Source organism: Mugil cephalus, chromosome 2, assembly GCF_022458985.1.
Source record: "Mugil cephalus isolate CIBA_MC_2020 chromosome 2, CIBA_Mcephalus_1.1, whole genome shotgun sequence".
NCBI lineage: Eukaryota > Metazoa > Chordata > Actinopteri > Mugiliformes > Mugilidae > Mugil > Mugil cephalus.
Genome location: NC_061771.1, coordinates 26,877,295 through 26,889,446, shown reverse-complemented (window position 1 = coordinate 26,889,446; position 12,152 = coordinate 26,877,295). Strand labels below are relative to the sequence as shown.

The window sequence follows — 12,152 nt, the reverse complement described above, 5'->3', positions numbered from 1 at the left end:
TCCTCTTAACATTCCTCTTGTATGTACCAGCTGAAGAAATGAAAAGCAGCCTCTCATGGAGTAAACCTAATAAACCACAGTAATGACTGGTTCAGAGATGCTACATACGTGGCCTTTCAATAGGCTACAGAGACTCTGTTGTTTCCTGTATTAGTTTTCAGTTCCTGCCATGTTTTGCACATGTGTTGCTCTGAACTCATATATTAGTCTTATGTTATTCATTTTTTGTAAAGATAAAACACAGCAACACAAACATTAGAGTCCTGAATCAAGACAAATGGCAGTACTGCTCTTAGAGCCGAGCTCAAACACTCTCCCTCTTCTCGTGGTTTTCTCTTGCTCACAGTTCTCCAGTAGTAGTTTTGCCAGAGATTGGAGGATCTCCCTCTTCTCATACAGGAACATCTGGGTTTCCCACAGAATGTCCACCAGGGCCGCGTCGCTCACCTCATCCAGCAGGACCTCCTGAGACAGCTGGGGACTGAGTCTGCACAAAACACAGTTAACACCGTCATGTGTAAAACACTTCACAGTTCGGTTTGTCAAGAACAGGAAGGCAAGAAAAAAAAAAAAACTTAACTGTCAACTACAGGACATTTATAGAAGCAGGGTTAGGGCTCGGAAGTATGACCAAAAATCTAATTAATTATTAATCTATCTTCTGACAGTATCACAGTATTTTTGTATTTATATTTTGTTCATGCTTAATCACATGTTTACAGCATTTTCTACTGGTTGAGAGAGGAAATAATGCAGTAGATTGACTATTTTGCTATGATGATGAGTAAATATTGTAGAATATTTTATCTATATATCTGATTTTATGTTGCATGCTGTGAGTCTGGTCATAACTATCTTGTTGACTAACAGGAGGTTCAACTAAAATCAGGACTTTAATGTGTTAAGTTTCTTCTTTAGGTACAAACTCTCTGAATCTATGCTCTTCAGTTTCACACAGGCACAACTATCAAACATGTTTCCTTTCAAATATCCTAATAATAATAATAATAATAATAATAATAATAATGTGAGCGATAGCAGATAAATATTTGCTCTTTGCAAGTCGTGCCAAGTCTGTGTGACAAAAAAAAAAAAAAGGTGGGGGCGGGGGATGAGGTCATGTTTAATCAGATAAAGACATGAGAACGACAGAAGATGTATCTAAAAGGAGAAGTAATAGTCAGCTGACCTGTTTTAGATGGTGTTGATCATTTCACACCAGGCTCTGGCCCTGTCCACTGCACAGCCGTCAGAGTCTGTACACTTCCAGGAAGATGTTTTCGCAATTATAACAACTACGTAGAAACTGTCTAATTATAACACATATACATATGTTGAAAAACGTGTTGTACTCACACAGTCCACCAGCATTTTGCTCAGCTCCTTTGCTTTTACAAAGCTCTTGGCCAGTTCCAGAGGGTTGGAGGGTCGGAAAACATCCACAGAGCTCACCACCACCTGAGGAGGTTTACCTGGAGACACCCCCCTAAGAAAATCTTCTCATACCATCCACACTACTATTTCCTATGTTCATACTATTGAGCATCTTGGATTAACAACCATCATTATTTGACATATTCAAGGGTCCACATCATATTTATTATGACAGATTCTGACCAGTGTGATTCTATTTGTTGTCTATTACTCTACACAGTCCTTTTTGGTCCCTTTCACACCCTGTAATTACCTTTTGCGCATCTTGAGTGATGTAATAACGAGTCGATCGCTGATGTGTTCACACCTGGCATTAAAACAGTGACCTGTGACTGGGTCTCGGTTCTCACAGTTCTCTCTCAATGATAATAATAATAATAATAGTTCAACATTTTATTTATAGGAGCCCTTTAGAAAACCCAAGGACACCGTACCAAGTAAGAAAGAGTTAAAAATACAAAACAGACATCAAAAGCATTAAAAAACTATAAGATACTAAAAAGATGAGATTAAAATATATAAGATTTGGTTAAAAAAGGATAGAAAATCTGAAGAGATGGAGGCAGTCAGGGTGGGTAGGTAACAAGTGGGATTTAAAAATAGTAGTATATTAATATAGCAATGCCACTGCTGCTGTTCCACAACTGCAAACATGCACCCTCTGCTGTGTGTATGTGGTACCACACTGTGGCATGATGGAGCTAAAGAGACTGAGGTGTGTGTTCATGTCTGTTTCTGCCACGTGCACAAAGTTATGATAATAATTAGTAATAATAATTACGTGGGGGACTTCAGGTGTAGCGACTAATGGAGTAAGACGTGCCTGCAGGAGCTCTTGTGAAACTCTTTTAATTAATCATATAGGGCCTTTTCGTGAGCTCTCTTTTTCCACATTTCGACTCCACAAGCTCGTTGTGACTGTATTACAAGCCGTTATGCCTCCAAAACAGAAAAATACGAACAACCCAGCGGCTACGCAGGCGAGGCCGCCCCCCCGGGCTGCATCCTCCCCGGGGAACAGCGAGGCCATCCCGCCCGCTAAGCCCTCCAGTCCAGAGAAAACCGCCGCCGTTTCGAGCATGACCTCCTCGGACTTTAAGGCTGAACTCCTCGCCGCTCTTCGAGATGAGTGGGTTGGCATTTTTAAGACAGAATTAGAGACGGCATTGACGAATAACTTCGCTCAGATAAAGTCCGAGCTACAGAGTGTGAAGGTGGAGCTAAATGCTAATATGGCGGCTATCCGGTCGGAGGTGCATGTGTTAAAGGTAACTGTGACGGACATGGAGGGCTCGCTGTCGACGTGCACTGACGATGTGCTTTCATTTCAAAGTAAAGTGGTCAAACTTTTCCCAACGTGTTGCTCTGGGCAGCAAATGTGAAGATCTGGAGGCAAGATCTCGCCGTAACAACATCAGGATACTCGGTCTGCCCGAGGAGACCGGCGCGGTTGACGCGGCTACAGTTTCCGCCTTGCTGAAGGATGCCCTCGCCTTGGGAAAAGAGGCGGTGGTGGACCGGGCGCATCGATCTCTACAGCCCAAGCCGAAACCCGGTGAGCGCCCTCGTCCCATAATAGCACGTCTACACTATTATGCAGACTGTGCCGACATCCTACGACGTGCTAGAACCCGACGGCAGATCAAGGTGAAGGGTTCAACTGTCTCAATTTTCCCGGATCTCACTGCACGCACAGCCAAAGCCCGTGCAGCCTTCAGTGACATCCGTCCAGCTCAGGGACATTCCCGACATAAGATTTGGGCTGCTACACCCAGCGCGTCTCCGCATCACCAGAAGGGATGTCACAAGGGAATTTACATCACCGAAGGACGCTGCTGCCTTTGTGGAATCACTCAAGTAAACATGGGTCTGTTACAGCATAGTTATTAAAACAATGAGCTCGAGTGTGAGGTTCTGGGGTGAGTTCGATAAATTAGCTCTGTGTGTGTTTTTTTTCCCCTGTTTTTTTTGCCTTACTTTTTTTCTTTCTTCCTTTCTTCCCCTCTCCCTTGCCCCTGGAGAGTGAGATAGGGAACCTGGTTGCCTCTCATTTTCATCCACTTTCCACGTGGTTAATGTTTCAGGCCCAAATATAAGACTCATCAGTTGGAATATTAAAGGTCTAGGAGGTGCTGTCAAGTGATGCAGGGTGCTCTCCCATCTGAAGCGGCTGAAACCTGACATTGTGTTCTTGCAGGAAACCCAAATGAGGAACAAAGATCAAGTCAGACTGAAATGTCCCTGGGTTGCTGAAGTATTCCATTCTAGTTTCAACTCAAGGGCCAGAGGGGTGGCTATTTTGATCGGTAAATCCGTCTCATTTACCCTGACTAATATTATTTCAGACAGTGATGGCAGATATCTGATAGTTTTAGGTACTCTATTTCGTGTGCCTGTCCTGTTAGTCAATGTTTACGCACCAAATTTTGACAATCCTTGTTTTATGAACAAGTTGTTTGAAAAACTGCCCTATCTGAGTGACTGTTTTTTGATTTTTGGAGGGGACATGAACTGTGCTATTGATCCTCAACTAGACCGTTCCAAACCCGGCTCATCCCAATCACTAATGGCTAAGGCTCTTTGCAGTTTCATGTCTGGCAATGGCTATGTTGACCCCTGGAGATTTCGGAACCCGAGCAGTAGGCAATATTCTTTTTATTCGCATGTGCATCAGACCTCCTCTGGAATAGATTATTTCGTTGTAGACGCTAAACTTATGCCAAAAGTGACAAATGTGTCGTATCACCCAATCATTGTTTCAGATCACTCACCGGTGTCCATAGATGTTCAGATTTCCTCCGGGCCTCGCTATCCCACCCAGTGGCGATTCAATACCTCACTTCTATCGGATGACAAATTTCATAAATTCCTTGCAAGTGCAATAGATGATTATATTGCTCTTAACCAATCTGAATCAGAACCTATCTCCAATGCACTACTATGGGAGTCCTTAAAAATGTATTTGCGAGGTCAGATAATTTCATACTCACTGCACACACAAGGAAATTAAGGATGTTAAATATTCAGAAGCTCTCATCTGATTTAGAGTCAGTAGACCAGCAACTCGCAGCCACCCCTTCTGATCTTTCAAGGAGGCGTGTGGTCTTACAAACTGAGCTAGATGTCATCACAACTAATGAGGCTGAGCGCCTGTTGCTTCATTCTCATTCCAGATAATACGAACATGGCGACAAGTCTGGTAGGTTACTAGCTCACCAATTATGCCGTCAAGCTGCCTCGCGTTTAATACCTCGCATTAAAGACGGATCGGGAGCATTGCAAGAGGACCCACTTGTTATTAACTCTGTTTTTTCATCTTTTTATGAGTCCCTGTAGTCTGAATTCTCATCAGATCCAACTGATATGCACAGATTTTTAGACGAACTTCAGTTTCCTTCCATAAACCCAGAATTGGTTAGTGAATTAGACTCTGCTCTGACCATCCAAGAATTAAACTCAGCCTTACAACGTATGCAAAATAATAAAGCCCCGAGACCTGATGGGTTTCCGGTCGAATTTTTCAAAGCTTTTCGGGCCAAACTTATTCCATTACTCCACTCTGTTTATCTCGAATCTTTGTCTCTAAGGAAACAAGTGCCACTCCTGAAGTAGTGATTGCGATTGACACAGAAGGCGTTCGATCGTGTTGAATGGAACTATCTTTTTGCAGTTTTAGCCAAATTCGGATTTGGTGAAAGTTTTATATCATGGTTACACCTTCTCTATACACTTCCTTGTGCCAGTATTACCACTAATAACACCCATTCCAGCTACTTTTTTCTAAGTAGAGGTTGCAGACAGGGCTGTCCTCTATCCCCTCTCCTGTTTGCACTTGCAATTTAGCCCTTGTCTGTGAGTTTGAGGACCTCTCTTACTTTTAATGGCATCGCCAGGTCTCACACAGAGTTGAAATTGTCATTATACGCCGACAACCTGTTACTATATGTCACAGATCCAGTTAGCGCCTGCCCTTCTATTGTTTATTTTTTTCATAGATTCGGACGGTTTTCGGGGTATAAAGTTAATGTTTCCAAGAGTGAATGTTATCCAGTCAATAAACCAGCGATGCAGCTCTCCCAGTCAGACATTCCTTTCAAATTGAGTCCTTCGGGATTTAGGTGCCTTGGGGTTGGCATAGCCAGGTCCTTCAAATCTCTTTATTGTAAAACTTTTTTTCCCCCTCTTAGCCGAGATTAAGACAGACTTTCAAAGATAGGGCTCCCTCCCTCTCTCCTTGATTGGGAGAATAAATACTGTCAAGATGAGTGTCCTGCCAAAATTTCTATTTCTTTTTCAATGCTTGCCTATATTTTTGCCAAAAAGTTTTTTTAAAACGGTAGATTCGATCATCTGTCATTTTTTGTGGAATGGCAAAACACCTAGAGTTAGACAAAAAGTACTTCAAAATTATAAGTTCTATGGCGGTCTCTCTTTGCCAAATTTTCAATTCTACTACTGGGCCGTGAACATAACTAGAATTATACTCTGGTCTAGGTCAACTGATGTACCCTGGTACCAGTTGGAAGCACAGTCATGCTCCCCAGTCTCTCTCTCTCTGCTTTATTGACCGTCCCGGTGACAGCCAACCTCTCTGGTCTTACCCCCAAACTGGTGGTTAACGCCACACTCAAGATATGGTTCAGTTTAGGAAACAGTTTAAATTTACTGCCCCCACAGTTTTAACCCCATTGTTAAAAAACCCTGTGTGTAAACCCACGTTTACTGATCCCACTTTCTCCTTATGGCATGATAAGGGACTGAAATGTTTTGAGGATTTTCATAGGGTAGGTATTTTTTGTTCTTTCTATGTTCTACTAAAGAATGGGAAGTGATAGATTTTACTTGAGTAATTGCTAAGCGCCACCTCTTTCTGAATTGGAAATCTACAACAGCTCCAGTACACAATGGATTAAAGAGGCTATGTCCTTTTTGAAAGTCAAGAAAATTAGATATTCAAGAAGGGGCATTGTGAGCAAATTCTACAACAAGTGGCAACCGTTTATGGACTTTTTTGCACAAATACATTTTATTATTATTATTATTATTATTATTATTATTATTATTATTATTTTTATATTGTTAATTTTGTATTTCATTTGTCATGTCATGTAATCATTTTATATAGACTATACCAAAGTACCAAACACTGTATAGTTTATTTGGTTTTATTTCTGTAATCGTTGTTTGTTTAAAAAAAAAAAAAAAAAAACGATCCTAAATCTAAAGCTGTATTCAAACATGTGTAATGCTGATGCCAACATACCATGTAAGTGCCTTTGCTACTTTTGTATGCACTTTAATAAAAATATGAAACAAAAAAAGAAATGTGGCATCCACAGTAACCACTGTAAACAACCTGCTACCAGACAGTGAAACAGAAACAAATAAATACAAAATTAATTTTTACAGAAAAACATTTTGAGTTTAGTACCAAGCAATATATATATATAGAAAGGTATAAACTTAATTCCTTAGTTTGCAAACATCAAAACATAAAGCCAATTAATAACATGCAGTTTTTATGACTAAGTTATTCAACACCAACAATGCAGCAGGCCATGCTTGACCATTATTTTTTTTCCAGATTTTTTTGTTAACACAAACATGCACCCTTCAACTAGTGACGGATTACAGGAACCACTAACAGGAAGGTCTAGTCCAGCTGGAAATTGGTACAGCTTAAATATATGGAGAACCTTCACAGACATATGTTGTGTTGTGATGAAGAGGTAGTACTCAGATGTGGACACAAGGGGGAGACAAGGGCAGGGAATAAACTTTATCGAAATGTACTAAATTTGGAACAAAAAGCCCTGCACGGTAAGCAGGGTCATAAAAACTCAGAAGTACACAGAGGAAACTCAACAGACAACTTGATAAGGGACAAAGAGAAAGATGGGACTATGTACACCGATCAGGAATAACATTATGACCACTTTCCTAATATTGTGTTGGTCTAACTTGAGCCTCTAAAACAGTTGTGACTCATCAGAGAATGGACATGGGTCTTCTTAGGGTGTCCTGTGATGTCTGGCAACAGGATGTTGTTAGTGGGTGCAATTAGCCTAACGAGCATGTCTTTGGAGGTGGGAGGAAACCCATGAAGACACAGGGAGAACATGCAAACCAAACCTAGAACTGGACCTGAACCCAGACCTTCTCGCTGGGAGGCATCAGTGTTGACCACCGAGCCGCTATGCTGCCCCATGAAGAATAATATTAGAATGATAATAAAATATACAGTGAGAAACAAATGACATCAAGTGAAATCAATACTAGTGTCTCTTTAAAATGTGCCTCATGTTTTCAACTGACTGGAAATTGCTACACAACTACAGAACCAAACAACCAGGAAAAGACTGAATGAGCTGCAGTCACACCCTCATATATAGAAAGAGACAGACTGACTGTAATAAGTCCTGCACTACACAGATTGTTCACTAGAGGTCTCTTCTTCCTCAAAGTCATCATGAAGAAGGAAGTGATAGTTGTGGTGTGAAGCTGCTTGTAGACACACTCACTCTAACCAATAGTTCATTCTGTCTTCAGTCTGTAAGAAGACTGCTGACGATTTTAACCTCCATTCATTCATGTTTAGGACATTTGATAAAGTCTCACAGTAACAGCTGTAGCTTTAATAAGTTCATGAGAAGAATCAACTTCCTGATCAGACGCTGGAGTCGACAACAGTCATGTTCTTGGTAGAAGCTGGATGTTTGATTATGACTTTGATTCTGAACATCTCAGGTATGAACGACTGTTTTTTCTCCTTATATTACTTGAAATATGTAACTTTAATATTTCTTGGTGGAGTTTAAGTGTAAACGTTTATATAGTTAAAGCAGCGGATTCTCTGATGTTATGAGGTCTTGAAGTCATGTTAACGTTGTAAATGTGTCCAGATGTTTGATGAGGAAATCTTCTGTTAAAGGAGTTCAGGGGAAACCAACCAGCATCTGTGCCTTAAAGGGTTCATCAGTGACTCTGTCCTGCTCAGGTCAACGTCACACTGCAAACAAGAGATGGTACATTGTCTACATGAGTGGTTCAATGTATGTTCCTACTGAGATCTCTACAGATGGGAATCAAGGAAAGTACAGTGTGTCAGAAGAGAGTAACTTCACTCTGACAATCAATGATCTAAAAGAAGATGATATAAACTATTACTGCTGCACAGAAACTAACAAACTAGACAACTGCAGCCGAAACATAATTTACCTCCATGTTACAGGTACAGTGTTTATCACTAATGTATTACAGACTGATCACTTTAAGAGTAATGTGATGCATTATTGTTATTTATATAAACTACCATCTCAGACCTGCAGGTAAAGGTGATTCCTGCCACAGAGGGACAGACAGTGACACTGATGTGTAGCACCAGTTGTCCTCGGACTGAAAACCTTGCAGCCTACATCTGGTACAAGAACAGAGAGTTTCTCTATGAGGACTGGTCTCCCTGGTACCAAGAGCTGGTCAGCAGTGAGGAAGCAGTCACATACTCCTGTGCTGTCAAAGGCTACGAGGATCTCAGAGCCCCTGAAGTCTCAGTGGGTGAGTCACAACAGTTACAAACTCTATTTCTACTCTTCAGACACTTCCTCAAAACACGTGTTCACCAGTTCACTGATGATACGTGTTTGGTTTTGTTCAGATTCAGTCACTCCGACCTGCTTCAGTGTGACCTACGCTAAAGGGAGAATGTGTTCTTATCAGCAGACGTCAGTAGATGAGTCCTGCTCCATCACATATCCCAGAGGTGAAGTTTCCTCATTTACACTCCTCCCACCACCACCCCTCTGATCTCTGTCAAGTCATACGTTCACTGGTTAAAATTAATTATTTTTTATGACTGAAATAAAGTCCTGTAATCTAACCATATCAAAACACTAATGATAATATATCTGATTGTCCTCAAACAGAAATCCACGTCCAAAGGATTCCTACAGACAAACCAGGTCATATCAGACTGACCTGTAACACCAGCTGTCTTCATACTGACAATCTGACTTCATTTATGTGGTTTAACAACAGACAAAGAGTCGGAGACAAGGAGAAACAACAAGTTTTAGTTACCAACACTTACAAAGGAAGTTTGTCTTGTGCTCTAAAAGGTCTTGAGGATCTGCGCTCTGCTGACGTCTGTGAGTATGAACCAACTTATGATTTAAGTATCTTTTTAAATGTTTTTAGTCACTGGAGAAGGTCCTGGTTTCAAACATTTCTATCTTCTAGGAAGTTGACATCTTGCACCAGGGATGAATAATGATTTAAAGATTATTCAAAGTGAGTTTAATAGTTACTTAAAGTGAATCTGTCTCTTGTCTTCCATCAATATTTCAGGCGTAAAGGAGAAGAAATGTTGGAGAGTGAATTATATCAGTAGAAGTATCTGTGCTCTGAAAGGATCCTCTGTGAACATTTCCAGTGAATACTCTCATCCTGACAACCAGCGGTCACAGTATAAACTTTGGTATAAAGTAAAGAGAAATACTGAAGAGGCAGATCAACAGCTGACTGGAGAGACACGTAATGTGAAGTTTCATGACAACATGAACTACCATTACATCCTCACATTAAACAACCTGACGAAGAATCACTCAGCAGAATACATCTTCACAATCAAAACAAACTATGAACAAGTGTTTGCTTCTCCTGGAGTTTCTCTGGTTGTCACAGGTAATTAGAATCTGTTACTCATGTCCTACCAGCAATCAATACATGTCCTCATATACGGAATGTCTCTTTTACATTTATTACCCTATCTGTCTGTCTTTCAGATCTGAAAGTGAAGATAAGTCCCTCTCCAGTGGTGACAGAGGGTCAGAGAGTCTCACTGACCTGCAGGACCAGCTGTCCTCTACCTGCTAACACAAATTACATTTGGTACTTCAACAATCGACCTCTGAACCTGACACACGACCAAAGCAAACACCTGCTTCTAGACCCAGTCAGCAGTCAGGATGCAGGAAACTACTCCTGTGCTGTCACAACCAACAGAGACATCAACTCAGCTCTAAAGACTCTCACTGTCCAAACTAAACAAACATCTAAACTGAACCCAGCAGCAGCTGCAGGAGTTTCTGCAGCTCTCCTTGTTTTACTTCCTCTCACCGTCTTCTTGTGGATTAGGTGAACATCACAGTGCTCTTTCTGAGATTAGCGACCCACAAGATAATTCACACACTAACCAAGTTTTAATATTCACTCTCTAGAAAAAAAAGAACTTCCAGTCGATCTCCTGTGAATGAAACCTTGGACAACTTGGAGCAGGTAAAGACAAAATGAATAACTCTGCTTCATTTGAGTCTTAATGATGTTATATCATATAGTCAGAAGAGCAGCTTCTGTCTGGTTTGGCCCTGGCAGCTCTTTCCATGTTACATTAATATGTTGTCCCAGGTCCTGGAGGTGGATCCCATATTCGGCCAGTAATTCAATCATTTTAGTATTTAGTCCAATTTATTCTGCTCACCAATGTTATGAAAGGTACTTTGACTTTATAACAGCCTGTGAGAGCTGCCATAAAATTTTGTGTTTTTGATACAGAATTAGTTTATTTTAATAAGCATATTATCTCACATACATATCCAATAGTAGCTTCAACCACTGTGTATCTGCTATGTCATGCTAACCCTCCCAACCAAGAGCTCTATGGTTATAATTACTTTACTAGAGTAAGACAATACACACAACTCAAAACAACGTAGGTGGGTAAAGTAGGTAACGTTTACAATGGTGTCAATGAGCTGTATAATTTTAATTCAGTTCAGTTGCCATATATATATATAAATAAAACAGATATAAAACAGGTTTAATTGTGGTATAACATTAAAGCCTTGACAAACCAAGCCAACATTTGACTATTTACCAGCATCGGGACGACTGTTAGGGACTGTGTGTTTTGCCACTAGTCTGACCTCAGCCTTTTTGTGGTATCTGGTGGGAGGCCGAGGGAAATGTCTACGGCTAAAAATATTACAAGTAACCTGAAAGAAAGTTCGTCGCTGAAAAATATATATATTTTCAATTCAGTTCAGTTGCCACTTAGCTTAGCAATGAGTGGAGAAACATTCATACTGAAAAAATATATATATAATATTTTGGTATCTACCATTGAGTAATGAGTGAATACATGAGCTTAAGCAACAAAACATTGTTTACTTTTTTTCCAAGGTGGTACTTAACCAAGACCAACAGACTAGGGATGCAATTCACAGTAGCATAAACATATTTTGAACTCAGCTTGATGTAAACATTAATAAAACTCAGTAACCAATCACACAGGCTCCATTAGTCTGAAGACAGAGAGCTCTGAGGCTGAAGTCCTCTGACAATGAAATGCACCGTGAGACAGTGACAGGTTTGTATCTATGTCTGACCACATGTCAACTGTTCAGCTGCAGCAGAGGAAACTCCGCCACCGCAACGAGCGCTTTCTTTTTTTTTAATGAACCTCGGTTGCGGCTTGGTTGCCGTGCTGAGGGACCAGGTCGGTTTGAGCTGCGTTCGGCTACATTAAAACTCCTCAGGCAGTGGTCAGTGTCGGCGACTGTTTTTGTGCTCCAGTAGGCCTATAATCGCTTCGTCAGAAACTTGTCCAGTGAGAAATGTTCCGTGGTGCAAATATAAGTGCGATTAAAATGTGTTAGTTTTTTTAACGCGTGTAGTAGTTTTGTGTAGTTAATTAATTAAGATTAAATTAATTAATCTTAATT

General features: G+C 40.7%; 2 protein-coding genes across 2 annotated transcripts in view; one reads left to right on the top strand and one right to left on the bottom strand.

The window, feature by feature from the left end:
- The window catches only part of LOC125003472 (85/88 kDa calcium-independent phospholipase A2-like), a 34,535-nt gene that overhangs the window by 16,466 nt on the left and 5,917 nt on the right, over window positions 1–12,152 (bottom strand). The gene's annotated exons all lie outside the window — the stretch shown is intronic.
- Window positions 7,755–9,719, top strand: LOC125003865. The gene is made up of 5 exons (XM_047578105.1): window positions 7,755–8,181; window positions 8,366–8,665; window positions 8,755–8,988; window positions 9,089–9,193; window positions 9,357–9,719. Exons 1-5 carry the CDS (start codon window positions 8,127–8,129, stop codon window positions 9,698–9,700), a joined length of 1,038 nt encoding a protein of 345 aa, XP_047434061.1. The 5' UTR covers window positions 7,755–8,126; the 3' UTR covers window positions 9,701–9,719.